This window comes from Camarhynchus parvulus, chromosome 2 (assembly GCF_901933205.1).
Source record: "Camarhynchus parvulus chromosome 2, STF_HiC, whole genome shotgun sequence".
Lineage (NCBI taxonomy): Eukaryota > Metazoa > Chordata > Aves > Passeriformes > Thraupidae > Camarhynchus > Camarhynchus parvulus.
This window is the reverse complement of record NC_044572.1, coordinates 149,525,917-149,553,581: the sequence shown is the minus strand read 5'-3', so window position 1 is coordinate 149,553,581 and position 27,665 is coordinate 149,525,917. Positions and strand designations below refer to the sequence as shown.

Genomic DNA, 27,665 nt, shown 5'->3' with positions numbered 1-27,665 from the left:
AGCCACAAGTCCCTACTGGCGACAGAGTTTTTCCTGAGGTCGCACAAGGGGAGGTTTAGATTGGCTATCAGGACATTTTTTTTTCACTGAAAAGCAGTGGAACAGGCTGCTCAGGGAAGCGGTGGAACCTGCATCCCAGGAAGTGTGAAGGAAATGTCTGGATATTGCACTTAGGGATGTGGTTTAGCTGTGAACGTGGCATTACCAGGTTGGACTTGACTGTCTCGGAGATTTTTTCTCAACTTAAATTATTCCACGCACCTCCCGAGCTACAGTTTGTCTTTTCCCCCTTGTTAAACCACCAGGCACAAGCCAGAGGAATTTGGTTTTATAATTTTTGTAACTGTCCCACAGGCTGTGACCAGAGTGCCCTTTACATCTTTGCAAGACCGAGCATGTCCCCCTCTGTCCCCTCACAGGTCACAAGCTCAAAGCAACCAGGCTCATTCCACTCTCCTGACACAGACCTGGACTAGCTGGGTGGGATTTATTCCAAGAATTGCACAGGAATGGTTTTGCTGTGCCACTGGCCCAAAGGCTTTTTATGACTCCTGCGAAATTTTTTTTAAAGCCACACTGTATTGATTTCACTGCTGGTTGGACAACTCTTGTCAAAGCAGGGAGAGAGGTGTCAAAATTGCTGGAAAATAATGCTTTTAGCAGGGCTTACAGAAGCAAACAGCTTCCAGAACAAAAGGTGTGTGTCAGTGCTGGAGAAAACAACTCAGGAGGGTTGAATGACCAAGAGGTGAATGTGCTCTTGTCAGCTGCCAAAAAACCACTGATTTTTCATTCCCCAATTCAGTCAGATTCAGGATTTCTCATCCAGGCTCAGGCCCTGTGGATATCACATTTATACTTTGTTGGGATGGGAAATTTCCATGTGCCCTGGGCCTGCTCAAGGGAAGGCTCAGTTTTCTCTCCCTGGACCAGCAATTTCCTGCAGCGATTGCAAGACAGGGAGAGAGGGAGAGCAGCTCCTGGTGGATGTCAGGATTGGGCCAGGGGTGAAAGGAGATTTTTTGGTGGGTCAGCCTTGTCAGATGTCTACAGGGTTCACTCAACTCAAAGCAGATGTGCAGCGAGAAAGGACCAAAAAATTCCTTTTTTTCCACAGAATCACAGAATAGTTTGGGTTGGAAGGCACCTTTGAAATCATCTAATTCCAACTCCCTGCATGGACAGGGACGCTTTTCACTATCTCAGGTTGTTCCAAGTCCCATCCAGCCTGGCCTTGAACACTTCCAGGGATGGGGCAACCACAGAATTCCTGTACAGCATGTGCCAGGGTCTCACTACCCTTACAGGAAAAAGGTCTTTCCCAATATTTAATATAATTCCACCCTCTTTCAGTTTAAGCCATTCGCCCCTCATTCTTTCACTCCATTGCAGCAATGGGAGTGCCCAACAATCCAAAATACAGTCCCATACTGGCAACTAAAATTAACCCTATCCTGAATTAAACCTGTAAAAAAGTCTTTCTCCACCTTTCCTATAACACTTCACATATTGAAAAATCAAAATAAGGTCTCCCCAGAGCCGCCTCTTCTCCATCATTTAACCTGAGAGGGTTGAGAAGGGCTTTGAGGTCCCTGCATGAAGGTCACTTAGAGGCATCATTAATAAATCATCTTTTCACACCTTCTTTCTGGCAGATGTGACACCTTCCCAGCTCAGCCCCTGCCACTGCGAGCCAGGTCCAGAGGATTTCCACCTCGTTTTGCTTCTCCCCTATCAAAACCACAGACTTCCCATGTCAAAGATAATAGTTACCCATTATCAGGAACACATTTGTGGAGCTTAGGGCCACTTTTATGTTATTTGGCCAGTCAAACAGGCAATTCTGTGTAATTACAGCACACAAAAATCACCCAGAGAGATGTCTTAACACGCTACTATTTATTAACAATCACTAACTCTTCAGTGGGTATTGAGTCCTCTCACAAGATACAACGTGAAAATTTGCTTTTAGTAAACAGCTTTGAAGAAGTTTTCAGGGCAGAGGAGTGGTCACTCAGCCTCTCCTTAATGGGAATTGTCAGGATAATTTCCTCCAGGCTGGCAGGGGATTATAGGAGTTAACAGTGGGATCATGTACCTGCCAGTCAGCAATGCTCACTGCCAGGCTGGAACTCCCAGGCTGCTCTCCCAGAGCCTCAATGTCCAGTCCTGATGTCAAGGATGCATGGATCAGGTCCATATCAATGCTGAGGAGCTCTCTCCTCCTGACCAGACAGCTGCTCCCAAATGGTTTCACCGCCATTCTTTAAAACAAAGTTTTATTAGCTTTATTTGTCTCTTTCCCACTGCACCCCGTTCAGCCAAGCTACTGAAATCCTGGTTTTGTGGAGCTCTGATGAAGATCCTTGAGTGACCCTGCATCCCTCTGCCAGCTGTGGCTTGGGAAGCAGAGCGAGGAGCTGGGGACACCAAGGAGGAGAGTGGGGTCTACTCCCAGCTCGCCCACAGGTCAGCTGTGGACTCACAGCTCCATCACTTAAGCCAATCTTTTCAAAGGCCTCTCAGCTGATCTGATTTAGGTGGCAAACACTGGCTTTATCTTCTTGGCGGCCTATTCTGATCCCCTGGACATGGAAGGGAATAATACTGCCCCTCCATCTCTCTTCCAAAGCTTAATTCAGTTTAGATCCCTGCTGTGTGCAAACGCCTCAGGGGGGTTTCCTAGGGCTGTGTCACAACAATCAAGCACAAGCACCTTATTCTCTGCTGTGCATGAACTTTGGGAAGGATGGAGGAGAGACAGGAGAGAGCTTTTGGCTTAACTGTTTGCGAGCTGGTCAGATGGCATGGCTGGTTTTTAAACCTTTGCTTTTCATGCATATGGAAAAATCTTTCTGTTCCAGCCTTTCCCTTTAAAGCACAGAGAAGAGAAAATAAAACCATTTTCCACAATGAAGCTGGCAATAATGAAAATGGCCAATTCCTCCACAGGCAGGAGCTTTTTGCTTCTGAGAAAACAGGGGCAGAAGTGAACTTTATTCACACTGTGCAGCAGCACTGACACAGGCATTGCAGGAAACAGCAAACCTCAATCTCCCCGTGTCAGTCCTGGAAAACCAAATGCTCCAGGATCCACTCCACTGCCCTGAGATGAAGTGGTACAATGCAAGTATTCATACAAATATTCAAAGCAGAGGGGACTTGTCCATACTGCTCAGTGCAACATTAATTCTCTAAAACTCCTTGAAATGAGGTTGTGCTGAGGTGAGGGTCGGCTGCTTCTCCCAGGCAAATAATGGTAAAACAAGGGGAAATGCTCTCAAAATGCACCAGGAGAGGTTCAGTTTGGATATTAGGAAAAATGTCTCTGTTGAAAGGGTGATTAAGCATAGGGACAAGCTCCCTAGAGAAGTGCTGAAGTCACCATCCCTGGAAATATTAAAAAAAAACAGGAGTAGATGTGGCACTCTCAGATATGTTTAGGGGGTCTGGTGGGATTCAGTTGAAGGTTGGATTTGATGATCTTGAAGGCCTTTTCTAACCTGAACACTTCTATGATTCAATGTCCTGAACACTGCTGGTTGCCACAAGCTAAGACACATCCAAGGAGCATTATAAAAATTAAGAATTAGGGACAATTACAGGAGCCGTTAGAGCTGCTCCTGTTCTCCATGCCTCTGCCATGGAACTTACAATTATTATCATTATCATAATAATCATTGTTACTACTACCACTATTACCATTACAGGCATTATTTTACCATAGGGACATATGCTCTGTAACTACTTTAAAAATGAGTCTTCTTTCCTGCACCCTCCTGCTTGGAATTGCCCTTTCCTTGTGCTACAGAGAGAACAACCACTTCAAATTCCGTAACTGACTTGGAAGCTCGTTGCCCTTATCCCTTGCAGCTTCCCAGCTGAGCACCTTGCAGGGAAATGTGCTAAGATTTACACATAGCTAAAATAAAATAAGTCCATAGCAGACTGGGAATGGAAAATGAGAGTAGAATCCAGACTGTGTTTATCCTGATTTAAGCAGTATTTTGGTTCCATGCCAGGCGACAGCGTTTCACCAAATTACTCCAAACCAGCCCGCTGTTTGTTTTACACTATCAGTGACGTGCTGAAGAGCAGTGCCAGAGCAGCAGCTCTCCCCACAGCATGGGCAAAATGTTCCTTCCTCATTCCCCTGCATCCTGCCCTTTGGAGAGACCCGCCTGAGGAGTGGGGAGCACCTGAGGTCTCGGTGTCAGCAGGATGGCTCCTGCCCCAGATGTTCAGATCACCCACCTGCCAATCATCACAGAGAGCAAGTACCCACTTTCCCTGTCCCCCTGACTCCTGAAGAGCAGTCCACAAGAAGAACCTTCCTCCAAAGCACAAGGAATGAACATTTGGGCAAAGACTGAAGCACCTCTTAAAACCTGCCTTTATCCAAGACCCTTTAATTCAGAGGATCATAAATCATCCTGATTTGGAAGGGACACAGTGGGATCATCAAGTCCAACTCCTGGCCCTGCACAGGACACCCCAACATTCCCATCCTGTGCCTGAGAATGTTGTCCAAACACCCTTGAGCTCTGTCAGTCTTGAGGCCGTGACCATTCCCTGGGCAGCCTCTTCCAGTGCCCAACAACCCCCTGGATGAAGAGTCTTTTCCTGATATCCAGCCTAACCCTCCCCTGACACAGCTCCAGCCATTCCCTCAGGTCCTACCACTGCCACAGAGAAAAGAAATTGGTGCTGCCCCTCTGCTTCCCTGCATGAGGAAGCTGCAGACTCTGATGAGGTCTCCCCTCAGTCTCCTCTTCTCCAGGCTGAACAAATCTTAATTATGACTTGCAGATGCTCCCATCTCTCCCTATTCCATCACTGAAGATGCCTGCCCTGACAGTGGCTCCTGACCCAAACTAAGGCTGAACCAACAACCTTGGAGTAAAACACCCCCAGTTCATTGCCAGTCCTCAGAGGCTTTCAGGGCCTTCTAGGCTAAGAAAAGAAGATGAAGGGATTTCAGCCATTGGGGTTATTCTGCTGTTATGAGGATAATGACAGCTTTATTCCCACTGCAATCCAAGGAGCCCCTGGGATCCAGAGTGCTTCCATCCCCAGCTGGTGACTGGGGGAATCACTGGTGCAAATTCCCTCTGTGTGAAGCAGAGATCTCCAAGCAGCCCTCGAGGAATCAGCTTCCAACCCCCAACTCATTCACAGCTGAGTGATTGGGAAGCAAAGCTGTAACAGCCCCTGGATTTACAGCTGTGCTGAGCTGATATAAACAAAATCAAAAGTGGCCCCAGCAGTCAGATATTCCCCATCTGGGGAGATGCTGGCATGATTGCCATGTTTAAAAAGAGGAAAAAGAACCATTCTTCATGGAAAATGAAAGCATTGTGTCACTTGTGGGAAAAGAGCGGAGTCATTTTGCTTTCACGGATTTATTGAATATATTCTGTATGTTCTTGTGGTGAGCAGGGCAGGTATGCAGCCAGCAATGGAGCAGCAGGCTGAATTTTGGCTGGCTGTAATCACACCCAGCACAATATCGGTTTCCTCATTAGACACTCCTCACATTCAGAGGGACATTTTGAGCTCAAATACTCCCAATTACAACTCTGACATTACTTTTCCACACATATTGCCCATTTTTGCTTAAAGATTACCAAAGTCTTGCCAGCAGGTTTATCTACCCAGCTATTACTTGACAGCAAAAGTATGAAGGGCACAAACCTTTCATAAACTGCTTCAATTTGGGCTTAAATGAACATAATAATAACGACTCACCCATTTCCTACTGCATGGCAATTTAAGGGCAACCTCAGCCTTTATGCAGGGCATAAAGGGCTCAGAGGTGAAGCAGATTGTCAAATTTACCTGAAGAATTGCTTTTCCAGGCCAAAGTACAATGGAGATGGGTGCAGAATAATAGAAGCAACACTCAACAGTTTGCCTGACTCTCTGAACACACCATGCTCAGTCCCTGAAGTGCTTTGAAAAGGAAGATAATCTCATTTAGCACTAATTCTGACTCCCACCCCACGAGCCCATGAAACCCAGCCTCCAGCACCCACTCGTTACCATTTTCAAACAAGCCCCTTTGTGATGCTCCCACGCCGTCCTCCTGCCTTGGGAGAAGCTCCCTGAGCATCCAGAGCTCCAAACTTCCCCTGTGAAGCCCTGCCTGGTGCAGTGCCCACAGCCCAACCCTGGCAGATGTGACCACTTGGCCGTGACTAAGAACCTTGTGCTGTTTACACGGGCCCCCACGCCCGCCCCCATCCCGGCATCCCGGGGCTGCAGATGGAAAATGCAGCTGAATTTCCCACACTGCTGGGTCAGGGTGGCTTTGTGGCTCAGAGCTGAGCAGGCTGGAGTGGTGCTGAAGCTCCTGGCTGGTACAAACTGCAGGTTGTAAATATGAGATGACAGGGGATCGACAGCTACAGGTGGAAGTGGGAAGTTGTGGACAGACTCGGTGATTTTTGGCTTTCCCACCTGCCTTCAGCCCACTGCTCCCCCTCCCACCAATGTGCTGCCCCTCTGCCATGTTCCTCTCTTTATACACAGCAAGGCACAGACACCAAGGGATCTACATCACAGAATTTCAGGTAAGAGAGTGGAAAAGACCTGACAAGCTCAGCTCACGCCTCAGCCTGATGCAAAACCATCAAAACCACCCCCAGCCTCTTCAAGAAAGCCTGTGCTGATGGAGTCTGGGCTCTTGTCTATCCCTGCAGTCAGAAGGTTTTCCCTTGTGCCTGAATTAAATCTCTCACTCTGCAATTTGAGCCCAATCCTCAGCAGACACAAAGCAGATTATTCCCTTTCCACAGCCACCTTTCAACCCGTTTGAAGATTATCATCCTCTTTCCCCTCAGCCTTTTTTCTTTGAGGAAAGAGCCAAAATGTCTCACAGAGCTCAGCCATCAGTGTGGAGGCACCGCACCAAACATCTCTGACACATCGTCCCCTCCCACACGCCCTCCCACACTCTGGGCTGTGCCAGTCATCCTGCCTGGACCCAGAGCAGAGCAATCCCAGGCAGGTAACACACACTTGGTTCACATTTCTGGCCCTCAAATCTGCTCACAAGCCAGGCTGAGCGCTGCTGTCCGAGCTCTCAGGAAAGGGGAAAGTGGGAATTGGGAAGACCCTGGTGTCCTGGCTTGAATCCACACCTCCTTAGCAGAGCAGTAAGCTGTGGCAGGGTAATAGGGCAGCTGTCACACTCGCTAAGCTGCCTTTGTGGCAACGAGCCATTAAGCACTGCAGCTCAGAATAAGCACCAAACCCCTCAGGAATGCCTGGACATGCAGCATCCCAGGCATTTTCAGTGAGGCTTTAATCTGAGCTGCAGACAGGGGACCAAGCCCAGCCCTGCTCCGCTCCTGGGGTCACTTGGTTAATGCCAGCGCCGCTCTCGCCTTTCCACCAAAGGGTGAATTTGGCTCGGCATTACTCACGCTCCAGCACTGAATCCCACAACGGCTTTAAGCTCCCAGCCACTTGATCCTGCTCCTCTCCCACGTCCCCTTCAGATGGAGAGATAGATACAGGAGGGTGATGCAGCATTTGCCTGCAGAAGAGTCCCTGCCAGGGCTGCGCCGAGCTCGGCGGCTCCGGCTGGCGGGGGCCGAGCCGCAGCCCCACGCTGCTGCAATCCCACTAGCTGGAGTTTTGTCAGGAGTTAAAGACCTGGGTGAATCCACCAGCGCTGAGCAGGAACTCGGGGAGGAGGGAAGCCGTCAGCTGGGAATATCTCCCCAAAGTACCCAACGGATCGACAGACAGCGAAATCCGCAGACAGCCGCCAAGGAGGTGGGATGCTGGATGACTGCTTATTATGCTGAGCCAAATCCTCCTATTATTACCTCCTGTGCTACCTGTCTTCTTCTAATATATTCAAGTGTTGTCTCTGCTACAAGCACAGCACAGCGCTGAGAGGGAATTCCTATCCCACTCGTCTCTCATGCCTTGCCTGTGTATGTTCCAATATCAATCACTTATTTGCTAATGGGATCTTTTATTAGGTATCTGTGTATGGCACACAGCAGTGGCAATCTCCAGTCAATTCTTCCAGCAGAATAACAAATCCAGGCTGCCTCTGGCACCTGGAGCACACCACAAGCTCTGTCACTGATCCCTTCCTCTTAAAACCCAACATAAATCACCTCCGTACATCAACTCCAGGTCGTCTTCAAACTCAAATGAGATTTAACCTGAATTTACTCTGCAACACAAACTGACAGATCCCACATCAGTGACAGAGCAACCCTTTAAAACCAGGTGATTTCCATCAAAGCAGAAATGTAGGGACAAAATCCAGTACTTTCTGTAAAGAGGGGACTTTAGAAAAATAATGGACTTCTCTCATGAGGGGGTTAGACCGTGCGTTGGCAAGTTTGGCCCCCTAAGAGCATCGCACATCCTGTCTCCTCTTTAATCACATTAAGAGAGAGAGTGGGAGGGGAAAACTGTCTGCCCAGCTGGTTTCTACCCTCTCTTCTCCATTCTATCCACGCCTGCTGAAACTCAGGAGGGCTAAACTGGATTTAGTGACAAGAGCCTCCCTGCTGAGCACAGCAAAGAGCAGCCTGTGATTTACAGAATCACCAGCTTGCTCCTACAGGCTGCCACGGACCTCGGGGAAAAGCACCCCAGAGAAAACACAGCAGCTGCTCCTGCTGCGGAGCAGGAGATGGGCAAAGCCCAGAAATCCCCAGCAGCACTTAGACCACATCCTTCCCCAATCCCAGCACGGAGCTCTCCCGGGATGAGCAGGAGTCCAGCTGGAGTGGCCCTTTGCCACTCCCACCTTGGCACCTCTGCACGCAGGGAGAGTTCAGTGGCAACAGAACAAATCCCCAGGAAATCTTAGGCAACATTTCCAGCTCAAGAGGCACAATCAGCTCCCTAAGAGACACTCTACACACAGCAGCATCCTGGAGAGGACGGGGTGATTGCAGGAAGAGGTGCCAGCAGCGCGAGCGTGGGAGCTCGCAGAGGATTTGGACCTCAAAAGCCCAAATGTTCGTGGCTCAGCAATGTTCACCCTGGCACAGCTCCTGCCAAATGGGCAAGAGGAGGCTCCTAATGCTCTGTCAGGGAAATGACAGCACTTGGTGCTTCCTGGAGCACCCTTCAGGCTGGGGGCACTGTGCAAATGTGGATGCACAGAGCCCGGGATGTCACCTGCAAGGGTGCTGCAGCTGGAGAAAGGGAAGCAGAAAGCAAGGAAGTGTTCAGCTCAAGGTCACAATTTCACTGACAGGCACAGAAAAGCTCCGGCTGTAGCCCCAACAACACAGCCAAACACACCAAACTCTTCCCTAAACCCCTGCACAACCTGACCAGAGTTTGATGTCTCAAAGTCCAGCAAAACTGAAAACTTCCCTTCCTCAGAAAAGTCCAATTTTTGAATTAAAGAGTTAAAGCTGCAGAAAAAACCAGAACCAATATTAACTAAGTCTGGAAACTGTTGTGAACATGAGAACTGTCAGTTCTCAAGGTATGCAAAAGGCTTTGTTCTCATCCAGACTCCACACTTCACGTGATAAATGATGGAAGAATATAAATGTTAAAATGTTCACCTCCAAATGAATTTCTCCAGTCTTATCTAAATAAAACCGATATAATTTTCCATCAAAATGTTGTCAGAATTGCTACACTCTTACAAAATATTTGATTCATAACATCAACTTTTTTTTTTCCTTTTTTTCTCCTGGGAAACCTGGATCTCCTCCCTGTGGAAGAGAGGCCCAAGAGAATTTTAGGAGCTTAAAATAACCCACCTTGTGTGTGTGCACTGTCCATGAAGTACAGAGAGCTCCTGCAGCACAGGACAATCTTTTCAGGGGGAAGATCCTTGGGACACAACAAGATCTTTGAAGGTCCCTTCCATCCCAAAATGGGAGGTTTTGAGGGACAAAAAAAGAAATGCTGTGAGTTTAGAGAGAAGCTTTATCCCCATGGGTAAGAAGCACACCAGGAAAGGTGCTTCCCATTCTTGTAAACTGGAGAGAACACAGAAAAATCCTGGGATATAACTCCTGGAATCATCAAGGCTGGAAACTATCTCTGAGATCATCAAGTCCAACCATCAACCCAGCACCTAACTGCCACATCCACATATTTCTTGAACATTTCCAGGGATGGTGACTCCACCACTTCCTTGGGCAGCCTGTTCCGATGCTTAACAACCCCTTTCCTTGAAGAAATTTTTTCCTAATATCCAATCTGAAACCCCCTGGCACAACTTGAGGCCATTTCCTCTCATCTCACAGGTCAGCTCACTGCCTGGCCAGCACTCACTCAGGGCCAGATCTGCTACAAAAACCCCAAAAAACTCAACAGCTGCTGGTTTTGCCTGTCAGAAAACACCAACACGGAGGTGAGATGTCCCAAAAATTCAGTGCAGACATAACAAACTCAGCAGCCCTACAAGTTCCTGCCACCAGCTCCGAATCTTCATCAAGCCTAGGAATGAGAGGAGAGCTCAGATGCCTCTCTCTGCTCAGTTTTCTGCAGGCAGGACCAGTTAGGAGGAGGAGAGACAACAGAGATATATTTTTCGAGTTTTACTCCAGCCGTAAGGGCTGCACAAATCACAGAACCATCAGTTTGGGTTGGAAGGGACTTTAAAGATCATCCAATTCCAACCCCCTGGCTGGACAGAGACACCTTCCAGCAGACCAGCTTTCCCAAAACCCCATCCAAGCTGTGCTTCACCAAGCTTTAAAGCTTGACTGACTTTACAAAGGCCAAGTACAAGGTAGAAGGCAGCAAAGACAACGTGAGCCAAACTCAGATGAGACAACCAAAGAGTGAAAGGCTTTGCTGCTCATCCTCAGGCTCCTGCTCTATTTCATCTCCACCTCCAAAAATTGCCAAAATATATTGAAAAAACCACCACCATAAGCCTCACATGCAGCTCTGTGATTTCCTTTTGCCCTCATTCTCTGTTAGCACAGCTACTGTGCAGGTGTAGCACCACAGGCATTGCCCTCCCAAGACAGGCAGGGTATAAAGCTAAAACAAAAAGACAGTCCCAAAATGCTTGTCTGTGTTCCTTAATTTAAGAGGTTTTAATCTTTCACAAAGGTCAAAGAGCAGTTGTGCCAAAGCAGGGCATGAGGCTGCCTCTGTTGAGTGGAAGTAGCAGGGGAAATCAAACACAAATCTGAACTCCAGCTTTTGAGCTGGATCCGTCACGGCTTAGGGATGTCTGTCTCCCAAACTGACTCAAAACACAGCACTTTCAGCCTCCAGCTTCACTGAAATCAAGGAAAACTGCTTCCTTTCCCCACTACACCAGCAACTCTCAGGTCCCAGCCCAGGCAAACTGTCCTTGGCCAGTCCCAATCAGCAGCAACACTCGTCCCAAAAGCCTTTTTTCACTGCAAAGGAGCCCATAGCAGGGTTACAAATATTTCAAGCTGCCAGGGCCAAAGGCTCCAGAAGAGAGATTTATAGCAATAAATAATATTAATGACACAGGCGGACGGAGCTTCTTGTCCTGAGAGCTCCAAAGGCACATGAAAAACTGCACCATAAATGTCACCACCGCAGACACCAACGATGACGAGATGCCACCTCTGGGGACAGGAGGCAACGTGGGCTTGTTCAAAATGAGATTTGGGGAGGAAAGCGAGGGAATGAGGAGCTGGATGAGCACAGACATGCAAGCTCACACGGCAGGCACAGGCAGGAGATGGGTCCCAGCTGGTTCAGCCAGGATGGTGCTCCCCATCATCATCAAATCCTTGGACTGGCTCAGTCAGGGGATTCAGGAGATATCCAAGCCCCAGTTCTTCCCCCAGCACAGCCAAAGGACTCATTCTGGGAAAAATGAGTGGACTCAAGTCTGGGAAAAAATGAGCTGGGAAAACATAACCCAACCAGCAGCCAGAGGAGTTAGAAAGAGGGCAAAAGAAGCAATTTTAGGCCTAAACCCCAAAGGAGCAGCTGTGAGTTTAGTTGCAGATATAATAAAACATGCCTGGGGGAAGGAGCTGTATCCTCCTGCAGCCAAGCCCACTCTCAAATGCAAAAATACTTGCAGGGATGATAAAGGGCTGACATCCACCCTGTGTTATCCAGATAACACTGAAACACCTGGAGCTGAAGGAGCAGCAGCATCTGGCCATATCAAATTAACCATTTTTTCCCCAGACTGATTAATTAAATAATACCAAGAAGTGTGTGAACATAAAATTTACATAGAGAAGTTACAAGAGAAACTTCTGCTTTAGCCAAGGCAAAGATTCCCTTTGCTTTTCCCACACTGCCTGGTCCTCTGCCCACTTCCAGCAGATCAGCAGAGGACCTTCCCCAGCAGCTCAGCTGCACATCTGGGCTCGCCTCATTCCAGGCTTTGCCTTAGAAGCCTCCCTGCAGCAGAAATCCCAATTTATTTTCCCCAACCACGCAACCTCCCAAAACTTTGTCAGGATATCTTGGAGTCCTTCCCATTCAGGGCAAGGCTCACTCATCAATCACAACCTCTGGAGCCAGATCCTAAAGCTGGTGGAGCTTGGGGTGAAGGGTGAAGCCGTGCTGCTGGCAGGACACAGCCCTGCACATCCCAGGGCGGGTGACAAATCCCACCTGGCTCAGCTTAGATCACCTTGTCCACCTCGAGAAGGCTGGGAACTCTCCTGGAGAGCACCAGCCCAGCGGCTGCTTCCCTGCCCGCTTGGTTCATGGTGGCAGGACAAGGAAACAACAGCCCAAGGAAGGAGACTGGGTGCAGGGATGCCAGGATTGATGCAACCAGCTGCTTCCACAGCCCTTCCGAGCGGGAACACGCTCCCAGTCCTACCTCTGAGCATCCTTCAGCCAGAATATCTCTACCTGAGACCACAGAGTTGGTGCCTCTGTCCAGAGGACCCAAAAGCTGCCCAGCCCAAGAGCCCAGAGCCCATTTCCCAGCCCTGTGGCGGCTGGGCCTGCTCGGGGCCCAGGCAAACACAACCAACACTGTGTCTTTAAAACCACTTCAGTGCAGATGTTGTTTCCATGGTAACTAGTGGACCAAATACATTAGTGTTTCTAATAATAAACCAAACCTTCATCTTGGAAAATGTGATCCCCCCTCTCCCTTTACCACTCTCACCCTTCCTTTCTTCCTTTCCCCTCCCCTTTTGCCGAATTAAGCCAGCATTTAACAAGCAAGCCATAATTAGTAAATAATTGCAAGGGCCCAGTAACTCCCAGTGCCCAGGCAGATGGAGAAGCTTTAGGTGGAGGAGGGGGTGCCTTCGCTCTGGGAACCTGGGAACTGTCCAAAAAGGGATGAACTACTTAAAAAAAAAAAAAAAAAGAAGGAAGGAAGAAAAACAAATTCAAAAGCACAAGGTGGAAGAGAGGAAGCGTCTTTTGACCACCCCAGCGCCGTCTTTAGTGCCCTGGCACCCTCCCCGTGCTCTGACTCAGGGTGCAGCCGCCCAGCGATAATTTCTAGGAATCTCGCACTTTTTTTCTTTTTTTTTTTCTTTTTTTTTTCCGGAGGCTCCGTCCGAAGACGCGGCACCGACTTCGTGTCCCCGACAAGCGGCCAAAACTTCACAACTCCTCCCCTCCACGCTCCCCGCGATTCCAGAGTGGGAACCCCTCCATACACACACACACACCCCCCAAAACTGCGTGGGGTAGCGGGAAGGACGCCGAGGCGGGGATGGAGACAGGCGGGGAGGGAGGGAGGCGGAGCGGGGCGATTCCGCCCCCCCAAAAAAAACCACGTGCGGAAGATTCCGTGCGTGGGGAGCCCACGGCAGCGAACACGCCTGCGGGGGACCGGCGGCTCCCCACACTGAGCGGGATTCACGTCCCAAAGCACAGCGCAGGGATGGAAGAATGGATGGGGAGGACGAGGGGGAGCAGCGCGGCAGCACCCGCGGTGTCCCCGCGCGTGTGTGTCCCCAAAAGCTGCGGTCAGGGTCGGGGGGAAGGGGAGAGGAAGGACGGCAAGGAAGGAAGGGGGAGGGTTATGCAAAGCCTCACGCTGTGTCGCCACGGTCCCGGTGACACCGGACTGCAGCAGCAGCAGCGGCGGCAGCGCTCGGGGCTGTCCCCGCCGCGGTACCGGGGATGCTCCGCTGCATCCCGGGCGCGTCCCCTTCCCTCCCGCTTCATTCCGCCCTGTCCCCCGCGTGTCCCCCACGCCTCCCCCGGCCCCTCCGCTCCTCCCTCGGCGGGACTCACCATGTCGGGGCTGAGCTGGGCTAAGATGGCGAAGGCGGAGAGCCGGTCACACAGGCACTTGGTCCGGGAGGCGTCGAGCGGGACCGTTCGGCAGCCGCGCCAGGACCAGGCGCCGGGCGGAGAGGCGGAGGCGGAGGCTCTGCTGGAGGGAGGAGAGCAGGGAGGGAGGGACGGGGCGGCGGAGCGGGGAGAGAGGGAAGAGAGAGCGGCCGTCAGGGCGGGCGGGGAGCGGGCACCGCGCCCCCCGCCGCCCCCATCCCACCAACCACCCAACGGACCTGCGGCTCCATCCTGGTGCTGGTGCGGGTGCGTCCGCGGCTCCCCCGCCTCGCTGTGACCCCTCCATCAATCCCACACATGTGAGCGGCTCCCTGCAGCCCCCGGGCTGCCCGGTCTCACCATCGCCCTAAGCCTATAGCCCTGCCCCACATATCCCATATACACCTGCCTAACCCTATAGCCCTGCCCCACATATCCCATATACAGCCCCTAACCCTATAGCCCTGCCCCACATATCCCATATACAGCCCTCTAACCCTACAGCCCTGCCCCACATATCCCATATACACCTGCCTAACCCTATAGCCCTGCCCCACATATCCCATATACACCTGCCTAACCCTAAAGCCCTGCCCCACATATCCCATATACATCCCTCTAACCCTATAGCCCTGCCCCACATATCCTATATACAGCCATTAACCCTATAGCCCTGTCCCACATATCCCATATACACCTGCCTAACCCTATAGCCCTGCCCCACATATCCCATATACATCCCTCTAACCCTATAGCCCTGCCCCACATATCCCATATACCCCCCCAACCCTATAGCCGACCTATCCCACGTGTGCACACATAACTGCACTGTCTCATCCCACACAGCCACCCCATGGATGCATAACCCTAGAGTCTCGCCTCACATATCCCAGATACACCTTCCTAACCCTATATCCCTGCCCCATATATCTTATATACACCTCCCTAACCCTATATCCCTGCTCCACATATCCCATATACACCTGCCTAACCCTATAACCCTGCCCTACGTATCCCATATACACCTGCCTAATGCTGTAGCCCTGTCCCATGTCTCATATAAACCTTCCTGACTGTATAACTCTTTCCCACATATCCCATATACACCCTCCTACAACCCTACAGCCCTGCCCCACATATCCCATATACACCTCCCTAACCCTACAGCCCTGCCCCACATATCCCATATACACACACCCCTCTAACCCTACAGCCCTGTCCCACATATCCCATATACACGCCTCTAACCCTACAGCCCTGCCCCACATACCCCATATACACCTTCCTAATCCTATATCCCTTCCCACTTACCCCATACACACTCTCTTAGCCCTAAGCCCCGTCCCACATGTGCCACATACATTTCCTTAAGCCTATAGCCCTGTCCCACTTGTTCCATATACACACCCTTAACCCCACAGCTCTGCCTCATTTATCCCATAGACCTGTGCACAACTTCCCACCCAACACGTGCATGCACCACCCTAACCCCCTGTGACATCCACCATATTGATCCACACGTGGGACACATGGATAAATAATCCTACAGCCCTGTCCCTACACAGCCTGAACACACCTCCCCATCCCTACAGCCCTGCCCCACATATCCCATTTATGGATGTAACACTATGGACCTAAAATACACCTCACTGCCCCCACAGCCCCATCTTTCACCCCATACACCCCCAAGCCCCTGCTCCACACCCCATATAGATGGGTATAGACCTCCCCCAGCCACAGGAACCCCAATTCACAGCTTCCCCCCTCCCTTGTTCCGTCTCCAAAGGCCAGGCCAGGACCCTCCTGAGCCCTTCCCCACATTCCCAGAGATCTGGGCATGGCAGGGATGTTCCTCCCTCATGGCCAGAGGGACCTGAAAACATCAAAGGGACAGATCCCTGCTTTCTCCTGGCATCCTTGCAGCCTGGGGAAAAGCAGCAGAATGGGGAAGGGGCCATAGATGGGGAAGTCTCCATGGTCTTCATCCCACAGGTGGGGTGGTTTCATCAGGGAAAATGATTGCAGCCCCATCTCTGTGTGAGCACAAGGGGCTAAGCCAGGGAAAAGGGGAATCTGCCTCTCTGCCTAACGTGCTGGGACAGTGGGGACCCAAAACCTGCTGTCATTTTCCACCCATTGCTTCTGCGTCTTGCCCAGTCCTATCTCCTGGGATATGGTCACTCAGGGAGTGCAGGTGCAGAGAGAAAATGCAGAAATTCAGTAGGTGGGGAGAAGGTCAGCATCCCTGTGCATAACCTGGGCTTCACAGGAGCCTGAGACAGGATGAGGAGGCAGAGCAAAAGGGCCATCTGCCTTCACTGAAGGGACATGGGGAAAGATGTCCCATCTCCCCAGCTGACCATCCTCAGAGGAGCGGACCTGGGCAGCAACGCCAGCAGCGAGCCCAGGGCAGCTCCAGATGGAGCCAAGCTGCTCAGCAGCCTTGGGTGCGCCACAGATGGCCTGGACAGCTCCGTGCTGCTGGCTCCAGAGACCTGCCCTGAGTCTCAGACAAGTTCTTTGCAGGTCTTGACCTGCTGCAGGCTCTGAGCTGCTCCTCACACAACGATTCCGAGCCTCCCTCCACGTCCCTGTGCCACCATGGCCTGGGTGACAGAGCACCAGCACCTCCTGCTCTCAGTGTCCCCTCACGTCCTGTTCAAAATGTGACACTGAGCCTCCCTGAATTATTTCTGATTTGGGTTAGAGCACTGTTCATAGTTAAAAAAATAAAATAATTTTATTTTATAAAACCTATATTTTATATTTTTTATTTTGTATTTTATATTTTTATTTTATAAAATAAAATAATTTATTTGATTTTATTTTTATAAAATAAAAAAAAATTAATTTTACTGTAGAAGTTGTAGGCAATACACAGAAACTTTTTTTTTTCCTGGTGCTTATCCAGAGCTTTCTAAATGTCTGAACCCTACTGAATGTCTGAATGTCCCATCCTTGGAAGTATCCAAGGCTAGGCTGGAGGAGGTTTGGAGCATCCTGCTCCAGTGGAAGGAGGCTCATGGCAGGGGGGTGGAACTAAATAATCTTTAAGGTTCCTTCCAACCCAAACCGTTCTGTGCTCCTGTGGTTCTCCATCCATCCATCTCATGGGACATAAATCTGTCTTCTCTGGATCAGCAGCTCTTCACATGATTTTCTCTGAGCTGTCACATCATTTCTTGGAGGCTTTCAGACCCTGACATTGTGCTTTGCTGTCTTTCATGCACCTTCTGACATCCCCCAACACCCTATTTGGAAGGGACCAGGAGATCCAAGGCCAGTCTCATGGGAAATCTGACTTCTGTATTCTCCCCTCTACATCCTGCTCGTATTTCCAGGATCTGCATTATTGAGTTGTTCTGTTTATCCACTGTCACTGAGAAAAATGCCTTATTTATGATGTGTACAAATAATGACAAATTCCCAGACTCCAACAACCAGTTCTGTATTCTCCTAGAAAGTATTAATTTAGCTTGACAAAAATCTATTTTCCATAAGTTGATTGCTATTAATGCCTCTGTTTTAATGAGCCTGCTATTATTCAATTATAATCATAATATTACCCACAATCCCTAAACTTTTGGATCCCATTTCAGATGGATATTGTGCCTAAGACAGATGTGAGGCTGCTGTGCTTACACACACATGCTCCTCTCTCCAGATTTGGGGAACTCTTCCACCTTTCTTTTCCTAAAGAGCATTGATGCCAAATTAGTCTTAACCTGCTCTTTTAAAACCCTCACATTCCAAATTGCTCTGTCTTGTTACTCTTGCACACATCTCACTTTGCTGGATGATGTATAGCAGGTTTTCCAGCTGCTGGTGTAATGAAAAGTATTTCATTAGGCTGGGATGTGGATTAAGGAACCAGGCTCTCTTCCAATTACAGAATACAGGCGTTTACTGAAATTCCTGCATTATTATAAATAAATCTGTCATCTCCAGCTAGTAACAAACCAATACCATCAGGATTTATTATGGGTTTAGTAGACTCTGAATTTTGCTTTTTATTCAGCTTTGCTGGTCTGGAGAATAAAATTCCTACACTTTTCCTTTTTTTTTTCCTCTTGTATTTTTAAATTTTTTTATTTGTATTGCTTGCTGTCAATTTATCCTTTGTCCAGATTTTCACAGCAGCTTTTACCTTCCGTCTATAACAGACTGTTGTGTTGTTTAGGTTTTTTTTTTTGTAGATAGTGGTGCATTTGACTTGTGGTGGATTTTTTTTTTTTTTTTTGAGGGTTTTTTAGTGCTCTTTTTCATTTATGGGTTTGAGGATATCTAGAAAACTGCTTTTTTAAAAGGCTCCTAATGATAGAAGTTTGGAATCATAGAATGGTTTTGGAAGGGACCTTAAAGATCATCTTTTTCCAACCTCCTGCCATGGGCAAGGACACCCTCCACTGCTCAATGTCCCACCCAACCTGGCCTTGGACATCTCCATGGATGGGACACCCACAATTTCTCTGGAAAACTTGTGTCAGTGCCTCTCTGCTCTCAGAGGGAAGAATTTCTTCCCAAAATCCCATCTCACCCTGCTCTCTGGCAGTTTAAAGCCATTCCCTGTGTCCTGTCACTCCAGCCCTTGCCTCAAGTCCCACTCCAGCTCTCTTGGAGCCCCTTTGGGCACTGAAAGGGGCTCTGAGATCTCCCTGGAGCCTTCTCTTGTCCAGACTTAACAACCCCAGGTCATCCAGCCTGTCCTTTCATCCTTGACTCTACCCTCAGCTTTTTTTCTGTTTAAGCAGCCTTTCCCAACAAATAGAAATGCTTAAATCTCCCATTTTTGGAGCATCACGTTTGTGTACATTGCCACACACAGACACCCCCTGCCCCAAGGAGCCTGAACTCTCTTCAAATGTGGGAATACATTTGCCCTCACATCACTTCCAATCCCAAAGCCCGGCTTTACTCATTTACCAGCTTTCAAAGTAGACTAGGACAGATCTGGGCCATACATCAACAGAAGTAACCTCATCCAAAAGGAAAAAAAAATAAAGAAGGAAAATAAATCAGAAAACCAACAAGAACAGGAAACCCCAGGGAAAGTATCAGAAAACAAATAACACTCCCCAGATGCTGTGACTGATCTCACACTCCCATGGCAGAAAAGCTGACAGAACAGCACTGAATGCAATATCAGGATAAAATCTATCCAGGGCCAAAGCCACACTTGGCACAGCCTGAAATCCATTTCTAGATGCACACAGAAAGTGCACAGCGATATTGAGGCAAGAAAAAAATTAAAAATTAAAATAACCACCTTTTGCTCTTCAAAGACCTGGTCTGGTGCCTGCTTTTTTATCCTGTTGGACTCAGAGAAAGCAACTGGATCAAAGCCATCCAGTTCTTGCTTTAAAAGCTGCTATAAATCACATAAAGGATGGGTGATGTGGATGTGCTGAGTCAGGAACTTGGTGTAAATCACCTCAGAATAAGTCCAGCTACATCTTTTAATGGAAACGAAAATCTGGCCTTTATTACTACCAGTGATTATTAATTAATTAGTCATTACCAGTCATTAAACCACTCAAATGTTCCAAAGACCATGTTCATTCCTCTGGTTTTAATATCCTCAGAAGAATAACTTTTCTTTCATCCTTTCCTTTCTCGTTGCAGATCTCCCTAATTACCTATTCTCGTTGCCCTGCAACCCTTTGGATACGAACACCTCTGCACCCTTTGGGTATGGAGCTTGGAGCTGGGTTGGGAAAACCAATTTGGAGGTAGGAGGATGTGGCAGAAGAGCCAGGAGCCTCTTCTCACTGATTCCCAGTGTGGATGTAGAATCCTGGAATGGTTTGGGTTGGAAGGGATCTTAAAGATCACCTTGTTCCAGCCCTGCCATGGGCAGGGACACCTTCCACTATCCCAGGGTGCTCCAAACCCCATCCAGCCTGGCCTTGGATAATTCCAGGTATGGGGCAGCTTCTCTGGACAATCTGTACCAGGGCCTTACCAGCCTCACAGGGGTGAATTTCATCCTTGTATCTGGTCTGAATCTCCCAAATCATTCTCCCTTGCCCTGTCACTCCATTCTCTTGTCCAAGTCTCTCTCCAGCTCTCCTGGAGCCCCTTCATGCACAGGGGCTGCAACTCCTGGAAGCATCTCCATGGCCTCCTCTGGACTCATCCAGCAGCTCCACATCCTTCTGCTGTTGGAAGTCCCAGAGTTGGATTTGTTGTTTCAGCTGAGGTCTCACAATAATTCCTTGTGATTTTGTGTTGTCCCATTCGTGGTTTGTGACTGTTTGAGCCTGTCCAGCACCACCTGCTGCAGATCCCACACCCAGTACCACTAAGAAAAATCTAATGGGATTTCTCCAAGGTCCAGGGAAACACATCTGAGGGAGTTTGGGTCTTGCTGGTTGCAGATACCTGCCCAGGAGCCAAGATGGGAGAGCTGGGAATGTCCAGATAGTGTTTCGTTCAACCATCAAGTATTACCAAACGCCTCACAGTTCGGTGCAAACTTGAAATCCTTAAACTCAAATTTCAGAAATCAATCACTAGATTTTGCCATCTGAAGATTATTTCACTGGCAGCAATTCAAATTACAAAGCAGATAGATAGAAAAAGGGCATGTTTCACATTTGAATGTGAAATTCATTCACTTTGGGCCTGGTGAAAAGCTCTGGAAGACAATGGGCTATTAATGAACAGGTCCACAAGGGGAGGAACATTTGTATGTTCATGTGTGCCTGCCTGTAGGTTCAGGTTTCATTTGTAAAGCAGTAGAAAAGCCTTTGATTCTGCCAAAAAACACACTGAGTTTGTGCTGGGAAATCTGCGCTCAAAGCTCAGAGGCAAAGAAAAAGAGCAGAATTTGAGTTCTTCACAAATATTGAATACAGGTACACTAATAAGGGAGCGGGATTATTTCCAGGCGGTCTCCAGAGTGGAGGCAAGAAAGAGGAAACTCTACTAAAGGGAAAACGTGGGCAGAATATTAGAGGAGAGTGTAGTCAGAGTGATTACAACCCAGTCAAAAAGGAATTGTAGAAATCCCCAAACCAGAGTGGCGTAAAAAAACGTTGTATGGGGAGGGTGAGCAGGGAACCTGACAAGTTGGCTCTGTCTCTAACGTCCGTGGTCAGATTCATCTCTGGTGTAATTCCAATGATGCTGCACAGGAAAATGTCTTACCATATGTTACAACATGACTCTGAACATCATTTGAGCACTTGATGGGGAAAAGCAATTAAGCACTGTCTTGTAGATTTAAACAGGAGCTAAGCACACGCTCAAGGACTTTCTCAAACAGAAATGCTGCTCTGAATGGGAATTTGCACAAATGGAGAGCTTTTGTTGCGGGAAGAGCCACGGAGCAGAAGAGAGTTTTTAAAATTGGGGGAGATGTTTGAGATATGAAAAATACAAGGAATCTTCAGAAGTTTTTTCCAACCAAACCAACTCTGTGGTTCTCTGACTGTTCTTGTTTCACGTGGGCCATTCCCCCTTCTCCAACCAGGCGAGTGCTTGGCACGGGTCCAGCTGGCAGATTGATTATTAATTTGGAGAACAAACCAGAGATGAAGTCAAAGTTAATCCTTTTTGTGGGATTCCCAAAAGCAATTTTCATTTCCAGCCAAAGGCTGCCCCAAAGCGCCTTTCAGACACTTTGGCTCTGCACAATAGCCCGAGATGCAAAAAAAACCCCTGCAATCATATTTCTGCAAAAAGTGTGTCAGAGTCACTGTTTGTGCAGGACCTCAGGGCTGAATTAAAGAGTGGATGGTTCCTAAGAGAAAGGGACATGAAAAGGTTTGCAGCTTTGGAAAAAAATAGGCTGATTAAAAATAAAATAAAATAAATCTTTGATTGGCTGCTAAAGCAGTTACAAAGGATCTCATACCAGAGAGGTAAATGCTGAAATTCATTAAACACTAAGCTAAATATGGGTTTAAATCAATCTTTAACACTGCAGCTGCTTGGAATGTTCCCTCAGTACCAAATCAGTGATCACTCTTTGCTTAGTTGAGACCTTCCTAAGAACTAAATAAAACCAGCAGAACTCTTTCACAGGGGTCATTCTGTTATCCAAGAGATAATTTTCCCTTTCTGTGATCAATCCCCTGGTTCAAAGACAGGCTGAGCTCTCAGTTATGCTGCTGAAAATCCTGAGAGACATCTCATGCATCCAGCAAGGCAGTGTAGGCTTATTGGAGCAAAACCAAACCTCCTGGAAAAATCCTGCACTTCTGAGCCTCTGAATTTGAAATGTACCACAAGTTTGGAAAATCCATGTGGCTCAAAATGAAATCTGAAATTCCAATGAAATAAAGGATGGCCCAGCAATTTCCCTACATTCATTTGAGGAAATCAAGAGTCATCAACCTTATTTAGCTCAAAACCAAGAAATCCAAATATGTCCTGGGCTCCTGGGCTGGATCCCCATGGTGTGGGCAGGTCAAGGGAGAGCATTGTCCCTCTGCTCTGGTGATACCCAACCTGGAGTGCTGAATTCAGTTCTGGGATCCTCAGCACAGGAAAAATGTTGGAATAAGTCCACACAAGGCCATGGAGATGCTCCAGGGGCTGCAGGCCCTCTGCTCTGGAGCCAGGCTGGGAGAGTTGGGAATGTCCAGCTCCAGGGAGACCTCAGAGCCCCTTCCAGGGGCTCCAGGAGAGCTGGAGAGGGAATTTGGACAAGGGAATGGAGTGACAGGGCAAAATGAATGATTTAAAACTGAAAGAGGAGAGATTCAGACTAAACAGAAGGAAGAAATTCTTCCCTGTGAGGGCGGTGAGGCCCTGGCACAGGGATGCCCAGAGAAGCTGTGGCTGCTCCATCCCTGGAAGTGTCCAAGGCCAGGTTGGATGGGGCTTGGAGCAACCTGGGACAGTGGAAGGTGTCCCTGAGCATGGAATGAGATGATTTTGAAGGTCCCTTCCAACCCAACCCATTCTATGAGAAGGAAACTGAGGCACACAAAGGAGATGTGAGTGGATACAGACCTATAGGAGGGCACTAACAGAGCTCTGATATTTGGAATAAGCAGTCAATAAATACCTTCACACATCTCTTAGCTGAATTTCCTGGTTTCATTACAGAAATTAAAACCAAAAACACCATAAAACTTCCTGCTAAGTGACTCAGATTACTCAGTTTCCTTACAAGTTTTGCTTGGCACTAATGGCCTTTTTCTCACTTCTACCCCAGGAGCACAGGCCTGGCACTGAACAGAACAATATTCTGTCAGTCTGAAAAGATCAATAATTAGAGTAGCAGCTATTATTAAATTAAGTCTTTAAAAAAAACCCAAAAAACAATGAAAATGGAAAATGTGGAAAAGGAAGAAAAAACATACTCTTGATCCAGGTGCTTGGTGGAAGGAAAGTTAAACCAGAGCAGGAATATTAATTTGATTTTATTTTTCAGAGACCCCTAATTCAAGATCTTTGGGGTGATTTCCTTCAGAAATCACAGAAGCAGAATTAATATAACAGTGATTTAAGAAAAGATTCGTGATCTGTGGGAAATTAGGAATATTTGGGATTTCCTCTTTATGTATGTGTGGGAGAGAGGGACAGGAAAAGATGTAAGGAGGTGACAAGCAAGCCCTTTGCTTAGCTGTGAATTCATGAGCACAGCACACTGAATTGCACCATTTTCAGGGGAAAAGGTTATTTTCTATCTGCAAATTAGGCCCAGGAAAAAAAAAAAAAAAAAGAAACAGCCCATATGCAGCCTCTAGTCTGAAGCCTTAATTACCATAAACAATGTTCAAACACACAAAGAAATAGATATTACCATTGAAATAAAGCATATGGCTGGCTAAATACCCCGAAGATTATCTGGAGATGATCTTTTCAGGCACCAGAAGTGCAGCTGATGCTGAGCTCTAATGATTCTCATCACAAGGCCAGGCCATCCCACCAGAGAGGGAGCTCAGCACTTCCCACCATCATCATCCTCCTGGGCTTGCATCCTGCCTTTCAAATCCAGAGCCTGTGGTGGAGAATTAATGAGCACTTTCCCTCTTTACAACCCTGCCCCACTGCTCCAGAAGGAGGCCTGAATTGCAGGAATCATCTCTTGAAGAAGAAATTTGTGCCATGGCTTGGTCTCCAAGGAGCTGCTTCAGTCAGGGTTGTGTTGGGCGGGGATTGGAGCAGCTTGGTTTGATGGAAGGTGTCCCTGCCCATGGTAGGGGGTTGGAATTGGGTGATTTTTAAGGTCCCTCCCAACCTAAACCATTCTGTGGTTTTATGGAAGGGTGGGATGGGGGAGAAATTTGCCACTGAGCCCACAACCAATTTCCTTGTGCTCCCCTGCCAAAGTTCTTTCCCACAGGACAGATATTTCATTGGGATGAGCCCCCAGAAGGGTTCCTCTGTCCCACCCTATATTCCACTGAACAATCCTGAAAATCTGTCAGAATTTTCATACAGAAAATGTGACACCATGGCCAAGGCAGAGGAGGAATGGAGAAACCAAAGGCACAGCCTCACGTCCTTGTGTCTCTAAACCAGAAATTAATGTGGAAATCCCTGTGAAGTGTCACAATGTTCAAAAGTACCTGATCACAAAACTCAGGGGAACATTCCTTCCTGACCCATCCCTGGAAGTGTCCAAGACCAGGCTGGATGGGGCTTGGAGCAACCTGGGATAGTGGAAGGTTCTGTCCCATGGCAGGGGCTTGGAACTGGGTAATCTTTAAGAACCCTTCCAACCCAAACCATTCTGTGATTGAATTACCCCAGTTCTAGTGGTTAATAATTACAAATCTGGTGGCTCCCATAGCACCTAGTTAGGATCAGAACTTGAAGTATCATGCTGGGAGGGGTTTTTTTGTTTGTTTTGGTTTTGAGGTTTTTTTTGTTTGGTATTTTTTTTTTGTTTGTTTGTTTGTTTGGGGTGTTTTGGTTTTTTTTCTGTAAGGCATATTTGAAGTCTTTTTGTCCTGTGTATTTTTTTCCTTTCAAAGGATGACATTTTCCAGCTCCTCTACAGAGCCCTGTGAAACAGAAACAGAAAAGCCGACAGCTCCCTATAATCCCTTGGCTTCATGGCTTTAAGAAGAAAAAAGGAAAATAATTCTCATATTTAGCGACACTGCAAACTGTGCTGTCATCAGGTCAGCTTGTGGCAGTGGCTGCAGAAGATGACCTTGGACTGCTTCCAGGGAATCATCAAATCATGGAATTGTTAAGGTTGGAAAAAATCCTTAAAATCATCAAATCCAACCATCAACCAGCACCATGTACACTACTAAACCATATCCTCAAGTGCCACATCCACACATTTTTTATCTCTCTCATGGATGGTGTCTCCACCACTTCCCTGGGCAGCCTTTTCCAATGCTTGACCACCCTTTCCAAGAAGAAAGTTTTCCAAATATCCAAAATCTCCACTGGTGCAGCTTGAAGCTGTTGCCTCTCATCCTGTCATTTGTTACCTGGGAGAAGTATCTGACACCCACATCACTACAATTTCCTTTCAGTCTATTTCCACAACAGATCAACAAGTTACTCATCCAAGTCTTTATCCTCTGCTCTTAAATTTCTTATTGTCATGCAGAGCCAAAAGCATCTTTATAGTATTTCTGAAATCCCTTCAGTGTAAGAAATCTAAGCCATAACTCCTAGATTAGGAGCTGTGAGTAAGATTGCAAATAAGATTTATAAATAAAATAAAAATTGTTTATTATTATAAATAAATTTTATAAATAAGATATATTTTGGGGTAAAGCTGCCTCGTTTGATATTTTCTGCTACCAGAGTATCAGAACAACAAAAATGATAGAATCATCAAATAGTTTGGGTCAAAAAAGATGTTTGGATTCCACTGATGACACAGAACTGCAAAAACCTACTATTAAACTGTGTCCCTAAGTGCCACATCTACACATCTTTTAAATCCCTCCAGTGCTGGTAACTCAACCAATTCCCTGTCATGCCTAAACTCATTGGGTACCAAATCACCTTGGGAAAAAGTCAAAACCAGGAGCTACTGTGAAAATAATGTAGGCAGAGGTTGGGACTTTCTGAAGCTGGCTTTTCCAAGTGGAGGGAAGTGTATCAGTGGGACAAAATGGGGATGGAAAGATGAGCAGGAGGACGGCTGCTCTCATTATCACACAGGGCGGCTTTCCAGCAGAGGACAAGGTGAGAGCAGCGAGTGATGGATCTGCCTCCCTCCCACCCCTACGTGACATTCACAGCTGCTTATCCAGGCCTTGCAGGATGCTTCTCTCCAAGGGCAGCTCCTCTGGTGTCCTTGAGCTTGCATGGAAATGTTTTGGCAGGTCCTGCGTGGCAAGAACCGGAGCCAGGGCTGGGCTGTTCCTCTTGTTGTACTGCCCTGCAGGACCCTCCTGATACTGCCTGTTTGAGCAAAGGTGTTGTGAGCATGTTCCAGCTGGACACAAAGATGTTCTGCTCGCTCCCTCATTTTCCATGTCAGCTTTCCTGCTATAATTTCCCAATTACCACAAGATGCCAGAGGCTTGGGGCTGGTTTTGCAGTTATTCCCTCTCCAGGTAGGATGGATCAAACTGGATCATGGCCCAAAAGATGGGACTCTGCTTTTCTGTTTAGAAAAGGATGCGGCTCCACATCAGGAATTAACCTGTAGCTGGTCCAGGCAATCCTCTTTCTCTGCCCTGAATAAGAGCCAGTCATCCTATAATCACTCCTGAGAAACTGGGAAATTTTCCTGTTTTCACAGAAAACAGCAATCAATGCACCCAAGGGATGAGCAGCAGCTTTGTCACATGTACTGAAAATATTCCAGGGAAAATCCTCCAAGGAACTGAGTACATTAGCAGGACCCACCATCTCCTGCACCTGGACATCGAGGTCCCATGCTCAAGCCTCGTGGGAAAGATGGGAAGAATGGGAAAACAAGGTAGGGAATGATTTTGCTGAGCACAGCAGGTGCCAATAGAAATGTAGGACATTGCAGGCAGCAGTGAACGAGCTGGAAACGCTCCCTTTGGCTGCTCAAGGATGTACAAATGCACTTGGATTAAAGGCTGGGAGAGCAATACAAACACCTGGGAGGAGATGTCTCACTTACATCCTCTGTTCTCACATGTCCTGTTTGCTGCTCAGCACTTCCAGCTCCGTGGTCCCAGCTGAGCCTCAAATCCCTCAGAGCCCCCAAACCAGCCCTCAGCCAGAGCTCAGGGGAGCAGAAGGATTGACATGACCCCAACCATCACCCGGTGGTTGCTCACACCAAACCCTGGCAATGGTTTGGGGATTTTGGAATTGTCCCCTTGGGGATTTTGAACCCAAAATCTCTGGTGCATGGGACTGAAAGGAGAGGGGGAAAGTTTGTTGCTAGCTCTGGACAGAGAGCTTGCAAGCCTCAGCTCTGCTGCAGACCTCCTGTTCCTTGTGCCCTCTGTTTTTCAGCCTGCCCCTCTCTGAAATATCCATCTTGATGCTCTTCTCAGCTTTCCATGGCAAAGCCAGGGATGGAGACAGGCAGATTGCCTCCTGTCTAC

At 47.9% G+C, this 27,665-nt stretch overlaps 1 protein-coding gene across 6 annotated transcripts in view; it reads right to left on the bottom strand.

The window, feature by feature from the left end:
* The window catches only part of ADGRB1 (adhesion G protein-coupled receptor B1), a 287,552-nt gene that overhangs the window by 73,609 nt on the left and 186,278 nt on the right, over window positions 1-27,665 (bottom strand). For 4 of the 6 annotated variants that reach the window (XM_030943232.1, XM_030943234.1, XM_030943235.1 and 1 more), the window contains one exon: window positions 14,167-14,308. In XM_030943232.1, the coding sequence (XP_030799092.1) occupies window positions 14,167-14,308 (142 nt within the window). The remainder of the gene's footprint in view (window positions 1-14,166; window positions 14,309-27,665) is intronic. The other 2 variants (XM_030943233.1, XM_030943236.1) reach the window with 1 other exon arrangement.